Genomic DNA, 23148 nt, shown 5'->3' with positions numbered 1-23148 from the left:
GTACTCATTTCACATGCTAGTAAGGTTATGCTCAAAGTCCTTCAAGCTAGGCTTCAGTGGTACATGAACCAAGGACTTCCAGATGTACAAGTTGGGTTAGAAAGGCAGAGGAACCAGAGATCAAATTCCAAACATTCCTCAGATCACAGAAAAACCAAAGGAATTCCAGAAAAACACCTACTTCTGCTTCACTGACTATGCTAAAGCCTTTGCCTGTGTAGAGCACAACAAACTGGAAAATTCTGAAAGAAATGAGAATACCAGAGCACCTTACCTGCCTCCTGAGAAATCTGTATGCAGGTCAAGAAGCAGCAGTTAGAACAGGATATGGAAAAACGGACTAGTCCAAAATCGGGAAAGGAGTAGTCAAGGCTGTATATTGTCACCCTGCTTATTTAACTTCTATGCAGAGTACATCATGCAAAATGCCAGACTAGATGAATCACAAGCTGGAATCAAGATTTCTGGGAGAAATATCAATAACCTCAGATATGCAAATAATACCACCAAAATTAATGCGGATGGTGACTGCAGCTACGAAATTAAAAGATGCTTGCTCCTTCGAAGAATAGCTATGACAAACCTAGACAGTGTATTAAAAAGCAGAGACATCACTTTGCTGACAAAGGTCCACATAGTCAAAGCTATGGTTTTTCCAGAAGTCATGTACTGATGGGCTTCCCCAATAGCTCAGTTGGTAAAGAATCCGCCTGCAATGCAGGAGACCCTGGTTCAATTCCTGGGTCGGGAAGATCCCCTGGAGAAGGGATAGGCTACCCACTCCAGTATTCTTGGGCTTCCCTTGTGGATCCCCTGGAGAAAGGATAGGCTACCCACTCCAGTATTCTTGGGCTTCCCTTGTGGCTCAGCTGGTAAAGAATCCACTTGCAATGCGGGAGACCTGGGTTTGATCCCTGGGTTGGAAGATTCCCCTGAAGAAGGCAAAGGTAACCCATTCCAGTATTCCGACCTGGAGAATTCCATGACTGTATAGTGCATGGGGTTGCAAAGAGTCTGACATGACTGAGCATCTTTCATTTTTGCTTTCATGTAAGGGTGTGAGAGTTGGGCCATAAAGAAGGCTGAGCACTGAAGAATTGATGCTTTTGAACTGTGGTGCTGGAGAAGAGTCTTGAGACTCCCTTGGACTGCAAGGAGATCAAACTAGTGAATCCTAGAGGAAGCCAACCCTGAATATTCAGTGGAAGGACTTTTGCTGAAGCTGAAACTCCAATACTTTGGCCACCTGATGTGAACAGCCAACTCATTGGAAAAGACCCTGATGCTGGGAAAGATAGAAGGCAGGAGGAGAAGGGGGTGACAGAAGATGAGATGATTGGATAACATCACTGACTCTATGGACATGAGTTTGAGCAAACTCCAGGACATGGTGAAGAACAGGGAAGCCTGGACTGCTGCTGTCCATGGGGTTTCAAAGAGTCGGACACAACTGAGCGACTGAACAACAAGCCATCCAATTTTGGTATTTAATTCCCTAAATGGCTAACTAGTTGTCTTCACAACACTTAATGAATAATCATCATCAGTTTGCTAATTTGAAATTCCACTTTTATAATATATTAAATGGGTTTTAGTTTAATTTTGTTAATTTAAGAGTATATTTTGGTGCTGGTTTTATCTTATCTTGATTATCAAGCCTTGTATTATATTGGTAAAACAATTTATATAAGTTATATTGGTAGGTCAAGTCTGACATCATTATTGTTGGAAAATTTTATTGGCCATTCTGGAATACTTACCGTTCCTGGTAAACTTTAGAATCATTTAACTTATTAAAAGGAAAAGTTGAGATTTTTATTGGGGAGCATTAAAGTGGAGGAAGCTGACATATTTAGAAAGTTCCAATCCATGAACATGATGTACATCACTATTCTTTCCATTTAAATCAGTAATTTTTGTGACTTTATTGATAAGGTCCTGCATAATTCTTATTTATTCTTAGCAATATTTTATTATGAAAACATTCAAACATACAGGAAAGTTGAAAGACTTTACAGTGAGCATCCATGTACAACTACCTAGACTTTACCGTTAACGTTTTATTATATTTTGTGCCACGGTTTTGTTGAGTAGCAGGTAGAAGAGCAGACTGCTTGGATTTATCACTTGCAAGCTGTATGATGCAGGAAAAGTTACTTAACTTCTCCAAACCTCAGTTTTCTTTTCTGCAAATTGGGAATAATAATAGCATTTACCTCAGGAGGTTGTTACGAGGACCACATTGGTTAAAATATATAATGCACTTGGAACAAAGCTTCATACTCTAAATACTACATGCTAATGTGTTAGTCTGCTTGGGCTGTTATAAGAAAATATCTTGGACTGGGTGGTTTAAACAATGGACATTTATTTCTTCATAATTCTGAAAGCTAGAAGTCCCAGATCATGGTCTGGCAGCGTCACTTTCTGGTGAGGGCTCTCTTCCTGGCTGTACATAGTGACTTCTTGCTAAATCCTCGTATTAGCTTTCCTCAGTGCCTGCCTTCAGAGAGAGATTAAGCCCTCTGCTGTCTCTTCTTAAAAGGACACTAATCCTATGGGATCAGGGTCCCACCCTTATGATCTCATTTAGTCTTAATTACAGTGAGTCCCTCCCTGACTTATGATTTTTCAATTTTACAGTGGTGTGAAAGTGATATGCATTCAGTAGAAACTATAATTTGAATTTTTATTTTTTTCCTGAGCTAGCATAGTCTCTCGTGATGCTGGGCAGTGGCAGTGAGCCTCAGCTCCCAGACAGTCACAATCACAAGGATAAACAACCAATACACTCACAACCATTCTGCACTTACACAACCATTCTGTTTTTCACTTTCAGTACAGTATTCAGTAAATTACATGAAATATTTCAATACTTTATTACAAAATAGGCTCTGTGCTAGATGATTTGGGCCAACTCTGGCTAATGTAAGTGTTTTAAGCACATTTAAGGTAGGCTAAGCTAAGCTAGGTGAGGTGTATTAAATGCATTTTTGACTTACTGGTATTTTTCAATGTACTATGGGTTTATCTAGATGCAATCCCATCATAAGCTTAGGAAGGTCTGTACTTTCTTATTCCAAATATAGCTACTCTGGGGGTTAGAGTTTCAACATATGAATTTGTGGGACTGGTTGGGGAGACAGACATTCAGTTCATAACAGCTAGCAATGACATTGCTTTATTCTGTTTTCTAAATTGTTGCTTTTGTAAGCTATTGATGTAGAAGATAAAACAGCATTAGAGTATAATCATTTCTGCAGAAAATACATAAAAGACATGAAAAAAATGCTGTGTGTATGTGTGTGTGTGTAGGTGAGTCTGTGCACCAAAAGTTAGCAATGGTTACCCTACTTGGTGAAATTATAGGTAAGAATTATTTTGTATTTTGTGGTATTTCAGAAATAATAAGGAAAGCAATTAACGTAAGGACTTCTTGAATACTAGAACAAAAAACTAATCGTTGTTGTTCAGCCACTAAGTCGTGTCTGACTCTTTTAATGAAACACTGGATTCCATTCCACTTTCAGTCTTTTCTATGTACATATTAAATGAAAGTGGTATGGTCATTTTATACCAATGTTGTTTCTACAAAAAAGAGATACAGATGTTTTCCTTTGTCAAGGGTTTCAAATATTCCCGCGGAAACATTCACAAGTCTATGCCCGGCAGAGGAGAGCTGGTTCTATTCAGTAGTCCGGGCTGGCGAGAAGACAGGCTCTGTCTCCTTCCACAGGAGCGGGCTTGCCTTACGCTGGGTTCTAGCCCCAGGCTGCAGACAAACCACAGTGATGGAACCACATCCCGGGGCGCACGCCGGAGAGCATCCCCTCAGGCGCCCGCAGCCCCGGAGGACGCTGGGAACCGCGCGCCGAGGCTGCTTGTCGCGCAGGCGCATCGGCCACGGCTGCGCTACGTGGGAGCATCTTGTCCCTGCGCGGTGACCGGTCCACGGCCGCCGGAGGGCTAGGGAGTGCGGTCAGAGCAGGTGAGACGGGTGAGCCATGGCTCCCTTGGGTCTGGAAAGCGGACAAACTGGTAAGAGCCGCCTCCGCCCAGCCCGATGTCATCTGTGGCTCGCGGTGTGCTCCCAGCCTCTGAGTCAGGCTCACACAAAGGCTGCGAGGGCTGGGCCAGACCGGTCCATCTTTGGAGAAAGGTTTATCATCTCCATTTACAGAGGAGGAAACGGGATCAGTGGGATTACGTGGCTTGCCACAGCCGACAAGTGAAGGAGCTGTATTCAAACCCAGATCCTTTTTGATTACAAATCGCAGACCACTTTAAAAGTGTTGTTCAGTCGCTAAGTCCTGTCTGACTGACTCTCTGCAGCACTCCAGGCTTCCCTGTCCTTCACTATCTCTTGGAGTGTGCTTAAACTGGTGTCCGTTGAGTGGATGATGCCATTCAAACATCACATCCTCTGTTGCCTCCTTCTCCTGCCTTCTATCTTTCCCAGCATCAGGGTCTTTTCCAATGTGTCCAGTCTTCACATTGGATGGCCAAATTATTGGAGCTTCAGCTTCAGTCCTTCCAATGAATATTCAGGTTTTATTTCCTTTAGAGTTGACTGATTTGATTTCCAAGGGACTCTTAACAGTCTTCTCCAGCACCACAGTCCAAAAGCATCAATTCTTCATTGCTCAGCCTTCTTTATGGTCCAACTCTCACATCTGTACATGACTACTGGAAAAACCATAGCTTTGACTATATGGACCTTTGTCAGCAAAGTGATGTCTCAGCTTTTTAATATGCTGTCTAGCGACTTCATTTTCACTTTTCACTTTCATGCATTGGAGAAGGAAATGGCAACCCACTCCAGTGTTCTTGCCTGGAGAATCCCAGGGACAAAGGAGCCTGGTGGGCTGCCGTCTATGGGGTCACACAGAGTCGGACAGTACTGAAGCGACTTAGCAGCAGCAGCAGCAGCAGGTTGGTCATAGCTTTTCTTCCAAAGAGCAAGCATCTTTTAATTTCATGGCTGCAGTCACCATCTGCAGTGCTTTTCGAGCCCAATAATATGAAGTCTGTCACTGTTTCCACTTTCCCCCCATCTATTTGCCATGAAATGATGGGACCAGATGCCATGATCTTAGTTTTGTGAATGTTGAGTTTTAAGCCAGCTTTTTCACTCTTTTTTCACCCTCATCAAGAAGCTCTTTAGTTCCTCTTCACTTTCTGCCATTAGGTAGTATAATCTGCATATCTGAAGTTATTGATATTTCTCCTGGCAGTCTTGATTTCAGCTTGTGGTTGATCCAGCCCAGCATTTCGCATGATGTACTTTGCATATATAAGTTAAATAAGCAGGGTGACAATATACAGCCCTGATGTACTCCTTTCCCAGTTTTGAACCAGTCTGTTTTTCCATGTCCGGTTCTAATTGTTGCCTCTTGACCTGCATACAGGTTTCTCAGGGGGAAGATAAAGTGCTCTGGTATTCCCATCTCTTTCAGAATTTTCCACAGTTTGTTGTGCTCTACACAGTCAAAGGCTTTAGTGTAGTCAATGAAGCAGAAGTTTTTCTGGAATTCCTTTGCTTTTTCTGTGATCCAGTGGATGTTGGGGAATTTTTTTTTTTTAATTAACAAGCCAAAGTAATTTAGTTACATAAATCAACTCACTTACTATAGGCTACCAACGTTATCAAATGGTGGTGCTTCTACTGGTCCTCAATTCCTTCAGTCTTCTGATGGCAGACTTTTCTGTGACAGGAGAAGTGGTGTGAAGGTCCAGGCACCACCAGCAATGTTTTCATGCAGGAACCACAGTACCAAATGCCCACAGCTCATCTCTTTCTTGGTTTTGTCACAGAAGGAGCAGGTATTCTTGGCGTGCTGGCTGATTTCAGTTTTCTTCACTGTTTTCCTGAGGGAGGCACCATAACGGGTGGTGTATTTGCCCATGATTCCAACTTTCTTGGTGCATTTCGCCATTTTAACACAACCTAGGTCTGAGCCCAAGAGCAGATGTTGGTAATTTGATCTCTGGTTTCTCTGCCTTTTCTAAGTCCAGCTTGTACATTTGGAATATCTTGGTTCACGTACTGTTGATGCCTCGTTTGAAGGATTTTGAGCATTACTTTGCTAGCTTGTGAAATGAGTGCAATTGTATGGTAGTTTGAACATTCTTTGGCATTGCCTTTCTTTGAGATCAGAATGAAACCTTACCTTTTCCAGTCCTGTGGCCACTGCTGAGTTTTCCAAATTTATAATTTCCAAATTACTTTAAAGGTTCAGTTCAGTTCAGTCACTCAGTCCTGTCCGACTCTTTGCGACCCCATGAATCGCAGCATGCCAGGCCTCCCTGTCCATCACCAACTCCTGGAGTTCACTAAGACCCATGTCCATCGAGTCAGTGATGCCATCCAGCCATCTCATCCTCTGTCATCCCCTTCTCCTCCTGCCCCCAATCCCTCCCAGCATCAGAGTCTTTTCCAATGAGTCAACAATTTGCATGAGGTGGCCAAAGTACTGGAGCTTCAGCTTCAGCATCATTCCCTCCAAAGAAATCGCAGCGCTGATCTCCTTCAGAATGGACTGGTTGGATCTCCTTGCAGTCCAAGGGACTCTCAAGAGTCTTCTCCAACACCACAGTTCAAAAACATCAATTGTTCAGTGCTCAGCTTTCTTCACAGTCCAACTCTCACATCCATACATGACCACTGGAAAAACCATAGCCTTGACTAGACGGACCTTTGTTGGCAAAGTAATGTCTCTGCTTTTGAATACACTATCTAGGTTGATCATAACTTTCCTTCCAAGGAGTAAGCATCTTTTAATTTCATGGCTGCAGTCACCATCTGCAGTGATTTTGGAGCCCCCCAAAATAAAGTCTGACACTGTTTCCACTGTTTCCCCATCTATTTCCCATGAAGTAATGGGACCAGATGCCATGATCTTCATTTTCTGAATGTTGAACTTTAAGCCAACTTTTTCACTCTTTCTTTTCCTCAAGAAGCTTTTGAGTTCCTCTTCACTTTCTGCCATAAGGGTGGTGTCATCTGCATATCTGAGGTTATTGATATTTCTCCCGGCAATCTTGATTCCAGCTTGTGCTTCTTCCAGCCCAGCATTTCTCATGATGTACTCTGCATAGAAGTTAACTAAGTTAAATAACTTTAAAGGTAGGACTGCCTAAACAAATAATTGGATTTTATTAATTCCTTTATGCTTCTAGACATCAGCAGTGTTTTGGACCATGTGGGTTGTGTCTATCCATGATCTCTGTGTATCTGTTGTAAAAGAAATTTTCATTGATTGGTGTAAGTTCTGACCATGTGATTGAACTTCCTAGATCCTTTCACTAACACTGATGTTTTCTGCCCATTGTGGTGATTGGGAATAAATACTTGGAGCCTCCAGCTGCCTGCTGAGGAGACAGATGGAGGCAAGGATGGGAGGTGTTCCTTGAGAGCCTAGAGAGTAAAACTGTCCAGACTCTGGATTTTGGTGCTGTTTGTTCCCTGGGTTCCTGAGAGTGGAGGACACCTGTGCAGTTGTAAAGCCTCCTGTCAGAGACTCTGGCAGTTTCCTCATCAGAAAGTGGAGAAGCCCGGTCAGGACTCTGCCCTGTGGGTGGAGCCAGAGTTCCCCAGAAAGGAGTGCTGAAGTCATCATCCTACAGTGACTCCTGATCACCTTGCCCACTGAGGCCAGCACCTGGGTGAAGCTGCACCATCCAGAGAAGACGGTGGTGGGGACACCCCTGTGGGAGGACATGACTGAGATGTTTAAAGAGGAAGGTGAGACTAGACTGCTGGGTGGGAGGGAGGAAGAGCACCATCCTCCAGAGTGGGAAGGAATGTAGACATCTGAGCAGAAGCATCTGTTGGGGAGGCAGTTGGGTAAAAAGTCTCTGGAGTTCTTTATTGCTCCTGGCCTGAGGTTTTCCTAAATAGTAGTGGTTAACTCAGCTCCAAACCAGTATTTCAGTGTTATGACTGTGTATGTTATTTCTTTTCAACTTCCTCGTGGGTGTATGAGGCTGGGAGAACTTGCCTGATTTTCCATATTTTACAGTGAGGAAATGTGAATCAAACAAATGACCTGTCCAGGTGCCGGGTATGTAGGTCAGAAGTAGAAGGCAGGAGGGAAAGTACCAGGTGAGATGGAGTATCTTGTGCTCAAATAGCAAGGAAGAGCTCAGAGACTAATAGACCTGTGTTTAAAGGATGCAACAGCCCTGTTCAAACTGGGGACAGTTTAAGTATCCAGATTGATTGTAACACCTTAAATAAGTAAAATTCCACACATTCATGATGATACTTAAAATAGAGGAAGAAGAGGGGAGAAAACTCATCTGTCAACATTGGAAGTGATTAAGACACTGATTTTCTTACTTTGAAATTATATTATTATGGGAATGAAGGATGCATTGACCTTGCTTTTTAAATCCTTTTCAGAAAATACCTTCCAGTAATGAATTTGAAAGGAATGGTGGGATATTTTACTATAAATGAAATAATTGGAAGATTGATGGGGAATAGGATATTCCCAAGGTGTCAAAGTTTCACCCCCACAAATGAGATTAAGTGAAAGTCGCTCAGTCATATCTGACTCTTTGCAACCCCATGGACTATACAGTCCATAGAATTCTCCAGGCCAGAATAGTGGAGTGGGTAGCCTTTCCCTTCTCCAGGGAATCTTCCCAACCTAGGGAAAATCCCAGGTCTCCCGCATTGCAGGCGGATTCTTTACCAGCTGAGCCACAAGGGAAGCCCAAGAATACTGGAGTGGGTAGTCTATCCCTTCTCCAGAGGACCTTCCTGACCCAGGAATTGAACCAGGGTCTCCTGCATTGCAGACAGATTCTTTACCATCTGAGCTATAACCCCCCACAAATCACTTGCTAAATGTCAGGGAAAGAACATACTTTTCCAGTGGCAATATCTGGTGGTCACTATCTTAACCAAGTGTTCCAGTGATGGGATGACCTGACATTTTGTGCCTTCTGGGTCATGTAATATAAAGCACATGGTATCACCCATAATATATCCCTTCCTAAAATGTTTCAGTTCAGTTGCTCAGTCATGTCCAACTCTTTGCGACCCCACGAATCGCAGCACGCCAGACCTCCCTGTCCATCACCAACTCCCGGAGCTCACTCAAACTCACGTCCATTGAGTCAGTGATGCCATCCAGCCATCCCATCCTCTGTCGTCCCCTTCTCCTCCTGCCTCCGATCCCTCCCAGCATCAGAGTCTTTTCCAGTGAGTCAACTCTTCGCTTGAGGTGGCCAAAGTACTGGAGTTTCAGCTTTAGCATCAGTCCTTCCAAAGAACACCCAGGACTGATCTCCTTCAGAATGGACTGGTTGGATCTTCTTGCAGTCCAAGGAACTCTCAAGAGTCTTCTCCAACACCACAGTTCAAAAGCATCAATTCTTCGGCACTCAGCTTTCTTCACAGTCCAACTCTCACATCCACACATGACCACAGGAAAAACCATAGCCTTGACTAGACGGACCTTTGTTGGCAAAGTAATGTCTCTGCTTTTGGATATGCTATCTAGGTTGGTCATAACTAACTTGATCCAAATTAAAGGCTGAACTTCTGATTTAAAGAAAATATAGGGGATGGAGAAGTAAGATAAACCTAACCATGAGGATACAGTAAGACGATACCAGTGTTTTAAAAGCCACTGTCGTGAAAAAAGTAAGAGAGGCTTTGAATAACAGCCACTTTGAGTGTGTGAACCTTGGTTGGCTCCTGGTTTGGAAAAAAATCCAGGATAAAAGATAGTTTGGGAACAGTTGAGGAAATCTGAATATTTACTGAATATTTGGATGGATATTATTAACTCTCTAAACTGAGATAAATGGTATTATGGTTATGCAGGAGAAGAGTCTTTGAAGTATTCAGGGAGGAGGTATCATGACAGCATGTGGAATCTTAGTTCCCTCCCCAGGGATTGAATCCACGCCCCTTGCAGTGGAGAAGTGTGGAGTCCTAACCACTGGACCTCCAAGGAAGTCCTATGATATCTGCAACTCTGAAATGGCTCAGAAAAAAATATAGATAAATGAAGTAAATATGGCAAACATTAGTGATTATTGCAGAGAAGGCAATGGCACCCCACTCCAGTACTCTTGCCTGGAAAATCCCATGGATAGAGGAGCCTGGTAGGCTGCAGTCCATGGGGTCGTGAAGAGTCAGACACGACTGAGGGACTTCACTTTCACTGTTCACTTTCATGCACTGGAGAAGGAAATGGCAACCCACTCCAGTGTTCTTGCCTGGAGAATCCCAGGGATGGGGGAGCCTGGTGGGCTGCCGTCTATGGGGTCACATAGAGTTGGACACGACTGAAGTGACTTAGCAGCAGCAGCAGTGATTATTGAATTCGGGTGGAAGATATATGGGTGTTCAGTATTCATGATAAAAAGTTAAGGGAAAAATACAAGGACAATAATTCATGTGCTTTAAAAAAAATTTCTCCAACCAAGATGGGTTTATTCAGAATCAGCAGAGAATTGCAGTTTGTGGTCTGCAACTACTGTGAACCATGTACAAGTCCCCAATGATAAGGATAGGAGAATACTTTTATAGAGAAAAAGGAAGCTGGAAGAGCTATAGTTAAAAATAGTCCATAGCTTTTTGCTGGCTGAATGCTTGCCATGAAAGAAGAGGAGTCTCTTCTTCCTGTTGGACTCTGCTATCATTGCAGAGTATGAGAGCTCCCTCTTCTGGTCTCCCAGTTTTATTTAATTGAGTGAGTGAAAGTCACTCAGTCGTGTCCCACTCTTTGTAATCCGGTGGACTATACAGTCCATGGAATTCTCTAGGCCAGAATACTGGAGTGGGTAGCCTTTCCCTTCTCCAGGGGATCTTCCCAACCCAGGGATCGAACCCAGGTCTCCCGCATTACAGGCAAATTCTTTACCAGCTGAACCACTAGGGAAGCCTTTTTTAAAGGTTTCTGTAATTTCTACATTTCCTCCTTTTGACCAAGATCTTCCTCTGGAAACTTGGTTAGTCAAGAGTCAGGTTTTCTAGTTTCATCAGCCCTTTTGTCCCTCAATGTCAAGAAAGTTCTTTCTGGGAATAGTGTCTTACATCAGAGGGAAAGTGTACACGTTGGAAACCTATTAAGGTCAATTTGAGTAAAACGAAGGGGTGGGAGGGAGAACTCTCAGGCATTTTTTTTATCTCAAGTACTTATGTTATCAAGATCATAGACACTGGAGATTATCTGAAGCATTGTGTCATCATTACAGCTTTAGTGATGAACTTCCAACAGTCCTGGTCTGGATATGTTGGGAAAGCTGTCTCACCTATCTCTCGTGATATTGTCTGCTTCAGTTTTAGGAAATACTTACTTTTAGGTCACCAGAGGATGTGCATTTCTAGTTAGTGTCTTTTTTCAGGCGTGTCACGTGACTCCAGGAGTCTATTCCCTGGAGTGTAGCAGCACGAGGATTGGTTAGCAATACCTGTTAGGAGCCTTTCTAGGGATATAATACAGAGAGTTTTTGGAGGTGTCTTTCCTAATGGATGAAATCTCCATTCTAAGGTGTGATGCTTAAGATCCTTATCTTTCAAGGGAGCACTGCTAGTGTTGGAGGGTCTCCTGTAGAGACATGGGTCAGAAGTGGGTCTCCAGGGGGATGGGGGTACTGGCAGCAGCAATCCTGGAAAGTGCCCCTTGGCGTGAGCCCTCTTGGAGGTCGCTGTTAGCCCTACTATCTCATGTGCTTTAATTACAAGTTGTTTTGTTTTGCTTTTTTCATTTGTTTGCATCTTGTGGGATCTTAATTAACCTGACCAGGGATTTAACCCTCTAACCTCAGCAGTGAGAGTGCAGAGTCCTGACCACTGAACTACCAGGGGATTCCCTAGTTCATATATATTTTTTAAAAGATTTATTTATTTATTTATGGCTGTGCTGGGTCTTTGTGGCTACACACAGGTGTTCTCCAGGTGCGGTGAGGGGGGCTACCTACTCTCTAGATGGGGTGTGCAGGCTTCTCACTGTAGTGACTTCTCTTGTTGCAGAACACAAGTTCTAGGCGCTTCAGCAGTTTCAGCTCGCAGGCTGCAGAGCACGGGCTCAGTAGTTGTGGCATATTGGCTTAGCTGCTCCGTGGCATGTGGAATTTTCCCAGACCAGGGATCAAACTCATGTCCCTTGCATTGGCAGGCGGATTCTTTACCACTGAGCCACCACGGAAGCCCCATATTTTTAACATGTCAAATTCAGCTAGTATTTCTTGAGTTCTAGTAGCCTGGCAGGGTGTTATACTTAACTAGCAGATGGGAAAAAGTGAACCAGATAAACTTTCTACACATATACTCATACTAATACTCAATTGAAGGATATAATTATGAAAATAAATATAATAGGAGGCAGCCTGAGATACCAGATTAGAGAGAAAAACCAAGCTTTGGGGGAATACAGGGGAGAGGACGTTTTTTTCGCATTAAGGGGATCTGATAAAACTTCACTTGAACTGATCCAGAAGGATACCTCGGTTTTTCACTGAGTAGGCCTTGGGGGAAAGTTCTGAGCTGGGTGCTATTAATATCTAGGTATGTTCAAAGAGTGGATTATGTGGTAGGTGTGTCCAGTGTTTAGGGGAAGAAATACTTGGAGAAATAGCTTTGGACTGTTTGTGGAGGATCTTGAAGTCTATGATATGATAAAGTGTTTGGATTTTTCTTTCTTGTAGTGGGGAACGTCTGAGGATTTTTGAGGTAGGTCTGTGCTTTTGGACCAGCACTGGTCATTGGGAAACATTAACCCTGTAATCAATGCACTGCAGATCCTCCCATTAGGAGGCTCCAGTCTGCTCTTGAGTGGCTCTGAATGTCCCTCTTTGTGAATGTTTGAGAGAGGGGCTGTGTTCAGCAGGTCTGCAGGAAGTTTTTCTATTTAGGGGGATTTGCAGAGGTGCAAACTTCATAGCTCTTTTCCTTTTTCCATCTTGGCTATCTCAGGATGCTGATGAGACCCAGGGATAAAGTTTTGAGGATGAAGTGACCTCTAGGTCCCTGACAGCAGAATCCTAGGTGGGTCGGAGTTTCCTGTCACTTTCATGAAATTGTCTCTTAGATTTTAAGAGCCCTGGACTTTGATTTTCTTTAGCTTGACTTCTTGGATTGGATTTTCTTAGCCTGTTTGAAATCAGCCTGCATGGATTTATTTTACAGGTAATTTCCCCACCAGTAGTAACCCTCCTAAAGAACCCTCTTGTTTCTAGCAAACCTCTAGCCATTTATCCAACAAATTAAAAAATCATGTTTGTGTGTGTGTGTGTATGTGGAAAAAGTACATAAAGTAATTCTTTTTTTGGCCATGCCACACAGATTGCAAGATCTGAGTTCCCTGACCAGGGATTGAACCCAGGGCCACAGCAGTGAAAGCCCGGAATCCTAACCACTAGGCTACCAAGGAGCTCCCTGTAATTCTTGCTCTTAAAATTCACAAGATGTCATCCAGGGGAAAGACAAGCACTGTAAAACATTTTAAGCAACATTTTAAAATGAACAGAGTGAGGTTCTGATATTCTTGGAAATGCATGCACTTCCTTAAAGACCTTTGAGAGAGGATCTTTGGTCATGTCCGGGAGCAGAATTGTAGACGAATAGAGAAGTGAGTAGAGAAGCTGCTGACAGGTCACAAAGGGCAGAAACGAAATAGGCTGAGCAGAATAGGAAGGAAAGCTTCCAAGAGTCATACATTAGCTCATTAGAAAGCCGGTGGTACTGGCAGCAGGCAAAGTTCTGTACAACCAAACCCCAGAAGCACAGGGAAACTCAAGAGAGTTAGAGAATTAGAAAACCAACGTAGAAGGAGATATTAGAGAACAGGAGAGTTTTAAAGTGAAGAGATCTTAGCTTCCAAAATCACATGGTATAGGGTTTAGTCTCACGTCTTTGGGGCTTTCCTGATGGTTCAGACCAATGTAGGAGAATCCGCCTGCCAATATAGGAGACACGGGTTCAATCACTAGGTTGGGAAGATCCCCTAGAGAAGGAAATGGCCACCCACTCCAGTATTCTTGCCTGGAGAATTCCACAGACAGAGGAGCCTGGTGGGCTACAATTCATGGGGTCACAAAGAATCAGACACAACTGAGTGACTAACAGCAAGTCTTTAACTTTGCTCAAATTCAGTTTTCTCATTGGTTAAATGTGGATGCTAGTGTTGGCCTCATAGGGCTGAAATACATTCCAGAATTATTTACAATCCATTAAAAGCATTAAAATAGTCTGTATACTTAAGGAATTTGTTATTATTTCAGCCTTCTGGCTTCTGAGTTCTCTTCCCATTTGGTAATATTAAAAAAAAAACAAACTCAAATGGTTATTTGTGTAGGTTGTTCACAGCAGGCCCTTGTACTTCCCAATACAGTGTCCGCTTTGGTCAAGGGATCTTCCTTACAAGGCACAATTCATGCTCCCTCCAAAAATGTGCTATTCTCACATACTTTTCCTACTAACAGAAATCCCTAGCTAAGGGTCTTACTCATGTAGAAATGTTCTGATTTATAACCAGTTCTTTCAGCCCAACCAGGGTCCCTGTCTTGTCTTGTGGCCTTAGCCTCCTTTTGGACTCTCCTCTTTCTCAAATATTCCTGATTTTTATTGCCCTTAAATTACTATATACTGTTCTACAACCCTCTTTAATACAGTTCATGAGTATTTTGCCTTCAGCCAAACTGTGAGTTGGAAGAGACAACTTACACGCTCCCTGCATTGTTTTGTAACCTCCATCAGAGAATCAGCCAAATGGTTTTCAAAAGACTGTCCATAGGAGCTGATGAAGGCTGAATGACAAGGAGATCTCCTTCTAGCCTTTCACACAACAGAGATGGTGTTGGTCTTTATAGACCGGGACCTGGTGGACCAGAGTTGAGGAAAAGAAAGAAGAGAGAGAGAGAGCAGTATCTCTCAGGATCTCTCAGGTTACATGGAAAACCAATGAAGCCCATACACAGGACTTGTATCGCTCACGAAGGCACAGGGCGTCCTCTCAAGGAGGTCTTGAAAGCCCAGGCAAGAAAGTGAGCTTGGTAGGTTTCCATGCTCCGATGAGAATGAAGACAGAAAGAAGGATGCGGGGGACCCAGGTCTCTAGTGGAGCAAGGGTATTTTATTAGCAGAAATGCACGCTTATATATATATCTTTAGTAAAATGATTACTCAGCTATTACAAAGAGTGAAATTTCATCAGTTGTAACAAAATGGATAGTCTAATATATACAAGGTTGCTAACGCTGAAAACAGTCACTGAAGGGAGTTACTGGAAGGAATCCAAGCAGGTACCCTTTCCCATGATCTCAGTCCTGAGAACTGCATGCAGCTCTACTCGTTCCTGGAATAGAAACTGAAAAGGAACAGAGAATCCTTGAGAAATGGCATGCAAAGGAAGAAAAGTGCAACATGTTGTGTTCCTTAAAGTTGGACGTCCCCCGACAAGATGGGTTCCCACGTGTGGCAGGCTTTCTCATACAGATTGATATAGACCTATCTGACCTGAGGTGGAGAAGGCAATGGCACCCCACTCCAGTACTCTTGCCTGGAAAATCCCATGGACGGAGGAGCCTGGTAGGCTGCAGTCCATGGGGTCGCGAAGAGTCAGACACAACTGAGCGACTTGACTTTCACTTTTCACTTTCATGCATTGGAGAAAGAAATGGCAACCCACTCCAGTGTTCTTACCTGGAGAATCCCAGGGACGGGGGAGCATGGTTGGCTGCCGTCTATGGGGTCACACAGAGTCGGACACGACTGAAACGATTAATTAGCAGCAGCAGCAGACCTGAGGAGAATCTCTGCTGAGGGCTGTTTTTCCACCTCTGTGATAGATTTGCTAAAAAAAAAAAAGAGGGTCCAGGGTCCAAGAAAACTTGGCTACAATCTCTTAGCATATAGAGAAAGTGAAAACAACTTCCTGATTCAGGCTAAAAAGAAATATATTTGATGTTCTAGGAACCATTGACCTTCAAGGACATAATTGTGGACTTCACCCAGGAGGAGTGGGGGCATCTGGCCCCTGCTCACCAGAATCTGTACCGGGAGGTGATGCTGGAGAACTATGGAAATCTGGTCTCAGTGGGTAAGGGTGGATTCCCTTTGTAAGAAGAATCTGCCTATTGGAATAAGAATCTTTATTTCTAACTGAACTGCTCTGCTTCAGCTTTGGGTTCTGTGTTAGAAATTTCTAGTTCGTTTGAACAGCAAGTCAGAACTGCTGTGGTCTTTTCTGCCCTGGTCTTTCTACTCTACTCTGCAGAAGGCCTGACTAACAAATGACTGTCTCTAAATTCTTGGGATACCTCTCTGACCTCAGCACATGCAGTTTTTTCTTCTTGTAAGCAGGATACCAGCTTTCCAAACCTGGTGTGGTTTCCCAGTTAGAGAAAGGAGAAGAGCCATGGCTGATGAAGAGAGAGGTTTCAGGAGGTCCAAGTCCAGGAAAGAGCAAGGCAGGTGGAGCCCTTACGTTTGCCAGAGAGTTCAGCTTAAAGGCTTCTCCAGGCCGTGGGGAAGGCTGCAGTCACCTGGGTGAGACCCACAAAAAACTCGATTACCACTCTGTCCCTCCTTTCCTACACTTGCCTCTTCTCGTTAGTTTCTCTGGAGTCAGAGGAAAAGAGATGGCTTTCTCTTCAGGGTTAACTGCCTTTACCATTTCTTCTGACCTGACTTTTGTGGTTTTCTTGCTTTCTCCAGCATTCTAAACCTTGCCCTGATCATAGTTTCTTTCTCCTGTACATTCAGATATCCATGGATCTCTCCTCATTTAAAACAGTGCTCTTGGTACTTCCCTGGTAATCCAGTGGTTAAGAATCTGTGAAGACTTTGTGTTTGCACTGCAAGGAGCATGGGTTCAATCCTTGTCAGGGAACTAGGATCCTTCATGCTGAAGTGCAGCCAAAAAAATCAACCAACCAACCAAACAAAAGAAACACAACAAAAGACAAACACTCAAAAAATATCAGCACCCTACACCAGATTCTTAAGTCATTTTATCATGACTTTTTCTGATGATTCCATTTAAATTTTTTCCCTATATTCTATGACTATCCCTTCAATTTTGATTCTCTTTTTAACTTGGGTCATTTAACTTCTATTTCAGATAATACATGACTCCTTGAGAAATCACCACAGAATTCCTTCTTAGCAAATCCAGTGGGTTTTAATAGTCTTTGACTTCTAAGAATAGTAAAAATGACACTGTTTTCCAAGCTGGTTTCTATGAGTCCTGTACCTACTTTAACCCCATATTACAAATGAGATAAAGAAGGTGCTTAGGTTAAGAAATCTGTCCATGATTGTTTAGCCACTATTAGGTGGAATCCGTGTTTGAATTCTAATCATGCTGCCTCCACGGTTTGAGTTCTTATGGTGCTTTCCTACAGGGAAGCATTAGGTTATGTAGACCTCACCACCTTCATGGTATTGTTTTCTTCCATCAGCTAGTTTAATAATATTTGTCTCTTCTGTCTCTCTTATTGCTTCTTCAGTGCTTCTCATCGATCTCCTTCTTAATGCAGGTGTATCACTTATGTCTTTGTTAGGTTAGGCTAACCTACTGTAGCATATAGACGCTCAAGTTTGGCTCAAACTGAATAGGGCTTTCTTGCTCATATATTGATCCGGGGAAGTTGGTTAGTTCAGTGGACAGTTTTTTACCACTTTGCATTCAGGGACAGAGATTCCTTCCACATGGTAGTTCTGTCATTCTTGAGGGCCTCCTCATCATCTGAGTTTGGCCAGCAGTGGAGGAAAAGCACACGGAGGGCATGGCAACCCACTCCAGTATTCTTGCCTAGAGAATCCCCATGGACAGAGGAGCCTGGCGGGCTACAGTCCATGGGGTTGCAAAGAGTCAGACATGACTGAGCGACTAAGCACAGCACAGCGCAGCACAGAGGAAAAGCACAGAGGAGTTCATTTAGGTGGTTTTTATGGGCCAAACTGGAATGGCTTACATCACTTTTCACTCTTATTCACTTAATGGGAGAGACCTGTTACTTCACTCAAATTCAGGGAAGATTGGGAAGTATAGTATAGTATAGTTGTGTGTCCAAAAATAAGGAGATGTTTCAATGAACAGCTAACAGTCTCTGCCACAATCCCTGAGGAGCCTCTCTCTTTTACACTGCTGTCCTGTTTCTACACAAACTCCCACAGATGCATTGTGATGTTCTCAACTATCCCTTTGATATCTGTATTCTCCATATCTTCATTTGTGTCATACATGTTCATATGAACTCTATTCCCTCATCTCCCTGGTGTTTGGAACATCTCTATATAGACACACTGTTGTTACTTCAAGCGCAGTACATCCAAAATTGGAAGCAATTATCTCTCCCAAACTAAGTTCTCATCCTGACTCCTCCTGTCCTTTCAGCCTCTAAGACTAGAAATCATTGTATCAGCAAGGATGTATCATGCTTTCTACTTTGTTTTCCCCCCCATCCTCCATGTTTTCTTCTCTGGTTTTACCTACTCAGTCCACTTCTACTCTTCATCTCTGTTGATGTACTCTTAAGCCAGGTTCCCATTATTCCATGCCAATTACTAGAATTTCCAGCTGCATTTGTGGATATCTTATTTTCTTTTTCAGAATCATTTTGAATGTTACTGCTAGATTGGACCACTCAAAACATCTCATTTATCTTTTTTTTACCCTAAAAAGAAGTTAAGTGACTCCTTATCCCCTATAATAAGTAATCCAAATATCTCTACTTGCTTTTTGAGTCCAGTCCAAAATTTATCCTGCTATTACCAAGTACTTTGTTTGTGCTTTGACTAAAATGAGCTTGGACATCCTGGAGAATAAGTTTGCTGTGAACAGAAACTATTGATGCTTTAGGATGATAGAGTCCAGAATAGTTGGATAGAAGTAGAGAGTAAAAATCCAGGAAACTCCCTCATCTGATTTATAAAAATCACATCTGAAAATGCTGTGTCATGTGTACTATGGATATATTTACCCTATATATATATATACATTCTCTATCTTTTAAGATTTTACAGTATAGATAATATTTTGTCACAAATTAAGAAACCATTTTTCACCTCTTATATAGACAATAATTATGAAGATAGATAAAAATCCAGTGAAAGGCACCCATATTCACCAATAGCACATATACCCATAACCTAATAATTTCTTTTTAGTAAATCCTATGAAACACTGACAGAAGCATACACAAATTTATATATAAAAAATAAAGGGAAAAAATGGAGACTACCTAAATATTTTTCAGTAGAGAAAAGTCAAAGAAATATGTCTATAAGTGGAATGTGGGCTTCCCTCATAGCTCAGTTGGTAAGAATCTGTCTGCAATGCCGGAGACCTCGGTTCGATCCCTGGGTTGGGACAATCCCCTGGAGAAGGGAAAGGCTACCCATTCTGATATTCAGGTCTGGAGAATTCCATGGACTGTATAGTCCATGGGGTCGCAAAGAGTCGGACATGACTGAGCGACTTTCACTACTTCACTAAGTGGAATGCAGTTGTTATAAAGAATATTATAAATCTAAATGTACAGACATGGGGGGGCATAAGACATAGTTGAGTTAAAAAAACATGCAGAATTATATTTATGACCATATATACACAAACGCACATATTTACATGCATATATTATTGAGAAATGTCTGAACAGATTCATTCCATAATCCTAAGAGAATAAAGGAAATGGAGATGAAATTGACAGAAGCTACCCTTTTTTAGTGAATGCATTTCTATATTATTTAATGTTTTATTTGAGCATGCAAAATGTATGAGGTACTTAAATTTTTTAAGTAAATAAAATTTTGTCATAGAAATAGGAGGTTGAGATATTGTGTTAAAATTCTTATCTTCCTGTCTTATCTCTTGATATTTGCCCTTATAGTGATGTTTTCTTCTTAGTCCATTTCCTCTTGTAGTTCTCATGGATGAACTCCTCTCAGTTTTCAAAGTCACTTTCACATACATTTTTAAAAAGTCTTTCATTTTGTATAACTCCTCAGAGTTCCATTTATTTACTTGGCTGTGTTAGTTCTTAGTTGCCGCATGCAGGATCTTTGTTGCATCATGAGGGATCTTTTGTTCTGATACATGGACTCTTTAGTTGTAGCATGCTATCTCCAATTGTGGGCTCAGTTGCCTGGTGGTATGTGGGATCTTAGTTCTCTGACCAGGTATCAAACCCATATGCCCTGCACTGCAAGGCAGATTCTTAACCACTCGATCATCAGGGAAGTCCTATCTCGTATTCTTTTAACAGCTTCTTTGTTTTGACCACTTTGTTATTTTCATATTAGCTCTCTAGGTGGCAGGATCCTATTTGAAGACTATTCAGCCCTCCTGTACCTAGTATATATTATTTTTCCCTCCTCTTTGCACTGTGGCCATTTATTTTTGAAGTGCAGTGAATATGGGTCATTTATATTTTTGGATTTCTTTCAGGCTTGGACGATGAAACAGAAACCAAAGAGACAACTTTAAAGAATGACATTTCATGGGAAGAATTACACCATGCCCTGATGATGGAAAGGTTCCTGAGAGGAAGCACCTTGATTTCCACATTGGGAAGAATCTCCAAATGTCACAAGTTAGAAAACTACCAGGAGAACGAAGGAATGGGTGAGAGACAAATCCCCTTGATCCACAAGAAAAGGCTCACTCAGGAGAGAGGCCAAGAATCTAACAAATTTGAGAAAAATATTAATATAAGCTCAAAAGTTATAGGACCAGTAGGCCCTCCAGAAAAAAGACACCATAGATATGACATATCTGGAAAGAAAAGTAGATGCAATTTAGATTTGATTAATCATTCAAGGAATTATACAAGAATGAAAATCTTTGAATGTAGTATATGTGAAAAAATCTTCAAACAGTTCATTCACCTTACAGAACACATGAGAATTCACACCGGAGAGAAACCTTTCAGATGTAAAGAATATGGAAAAGCCTTTAGCCAAAGCTCATCCCTTATTCCACATCAGAGAATCCGTATTGGGGAGAAACCCTATGAGTGTAAGGAATGTGGGAAAACCTTCAGCCATCCATCATCTATTACTCAACATGTCAGAATTCATACTGGGGAGAAACCCTGTGAATGTGGTGTATGTGAGAAAGCATTTAGTCAAAGCATTGGACTGATCCAGCATCTGAGAACTCATGTCAGAGAGAAACCTTTTACATGCAAAGACTGTGGAAAAGCATTTTTCCATATTAGACACCTCAGGCAACATGAGATTATTCATACTGCTGTGAAACCCTCTATTTGTAGTGTATGCAGTAAAACTGTCAGCCACAGCATATACCTAACTCAACACCAGAGAAGTCATACTGGGGAAAGAACATATAAATGTAAGGAATGTGGAAAAGCTTTTAGCCAGAGAATACATCTTTCTATCCATCAGAGAGTCCATACTGGAGTGAAACCTTATGAATGCAGTCATTGCGGGAAAGGCTTTAGGCATGATTCATCCTTTGCCAAACATCAGAGAATTCATACTGGAGAAAAACCCTATGATTGTAATGAATGTGGAAAAGCCTTCAGCTGTAGTTCACCACTTATTTGACACTGCAAAACACACTTAAGAAACACCTTCAGCAATGGTATGTGAAATATGTTCAACATCAAAGAATCCCCCAATTGGAGCAAAAGCCTCTAAATTTGGATTTTCTGACTTTCAGATTTCAAGAACGAATCTTTTTTTTTAATGGTTTGACCCAATGTTACAATTACTAATTTTGCTGTGTTAAAAAAACAAACTACCTATTATCAGCATTGCTTCAGAAAAGAAAGGGCGTTTTATTATTTTAAAATATAGGAAGACTATAATTATAGAGAACAGTCTCTTACATTAAATTAGTTTTATGGAAATCTCCCAAATTTGTCTTTATTTTTCTCATTTCACTGTGGGGCAGTGAAATCATCATGACAAGCCAGTGATCTGTGATTGACTTTGAGAGTCACGGATTTAAATATCCCTTTAATGAATCAGAATAAAATATAACTTTTTACTATAGCCCTTTATATGGCTAGAAGAGGTAGAAATAAAAATGTCAATTGTCTCATTCTAGAAATAATGTTAAAGAGCGTTTTCTAGACTTAATAGGTAACCAGCTAAACATGAGGTACTTACATTTTTTGGTTTCATAGAGAAAAATTGGCAAATGTTTTCTGTAAAGGGCCACATAATAAACATGTTAGGTGTTGTAGGCCATATGACCTCTGTCAGAACTACTCAACTCTATCATTTTAGTGCAGAAGTATCCAGAGACAATATATGGGTATCTCATCTGTGGCACTGCTAATGTTTTGGGATGCTTTGTTGTAGGTGGCTATCTTGCTTTGTAGGATGTTTAGCAGCAGTAGCAGCTGGCCACTGGATGTCAGTAGTTCCCCGCTCCACAGTGACAACCAGAAATTTCCCCAGACCTGGGGAGGGCAAGATAATTCCTAGTTGGGAACCACTGACATGAATGAATTGGTATAACTGCTCCAATCAACTTTATTTAAAAGACAAGTGTTGGTTTGCATTTAGCCCAAGGATTGTAATTTGCCCATCCCACTATGTAAAATGAATATATGTACAATGATTAATACTGACACTAGACTACCATTTAATGTCATATTCGTATGTTCACTTGTATCTATGCCAAAAGTCTTGTTTCCTTATCAATCTCTTTGGTATTTTGTTGCAAAAAGGTTTTTTAAAATCACAATTGTAATGCTGTTGTGGAAGCCTAGGAATTATTTATGGAGATATTTATGTAGACTTTAGTTCATAATGATGCTTTTTTTTTTTTATTTATCCACAAGTGCTTTGGGATGTATCTCTAAAAGATAACCACCACTCTTTTAAGACTTAACTGCAATGCCATTATTACACCTAAGAAAATTAGACCATAATTCCTAATACATATTGATGTCTTTTTATTAAGATTGGTGGATGGCATTTTAATTGTCTTTTACTTTCCAATTGCCAAATGTATGGCATTAAATTAAAAAAATGTGTTGTCTTTTGAGCGAGAAGTTCTTTGAAACAGCCCTTAGAAAAACACATTTAGGGTCCCACCAAAGAGGACTGCAGTCGTGGGGGCGGCGTGCCCAGGCGCGCTCCGCGGAATCTGTGTTCCGGATTTTCGGGAGCGCCTGCCTCCCCGGAGAGGGCGGACTCTCGCCGTT

General features: G+C 41.8%; 1 protein-coding gene and 1 pseudogene across 2 annotated transcripts; one reads left to right on the top strand and one right to left on the bottom strand.

Moving 5' to 3' along the window:
• The first annotated feature begins 3368 nt into the window (after positions 1–3368).
• Positions 3369–22988, top strand: ZFP69B (ZFP69 zinc finger protein B). 2 transcript variants are annotated; one of them, XM_059885189.1, is made up of 3 exons: positions 3369–3988; positions 15935–16061; positions 20415–22988. In XM_059885189.1, exons 2-3 carry the CDS (start codon positions 16028–16030, stop codon positions 21533–21535), a joined length of 1155 nt encoding a protein of 384 aa, XP_059741172.1. In that variant the 5' UTR covers positions 3369–3988; positions 15935–16027; the 3' UTR covers positions 21536–22988. The 2 variants fall into 2 exon arrangements, with proteins under 2 accessions (XP_059741172.1, XP_059741171.1); XM_059885188.1 differs by lacking the exon at positions 3369–3988 and adding an exon at positions 6729–7744.
• LOC107132343 (60S ribosomal protein L37a-like) lies at positions 5647–6485 on the bottom strand (annotated as a pseudogene).
• Positions 22989–23148: the final 160 nt, after the last annotated feature.

This window comes from Bos taurus, chromosome 3, assembly GCF_002263795.3.
Source record: "Bos taurus isolate L1 Dominette 01449 registration number 42190680 breed Hereford chromosome 3, ARS-UCD2.0, whole genome shotgun sequence".
Lineage (NCBI taxonomy): Eukaryota > Metazoa > Chordata > Mammalia > Artiodactyla > Bovidae > Bos > Bos taurus.
This window is presented reverse-complemented; position numbering and strand designations above follow the sequence as displayed.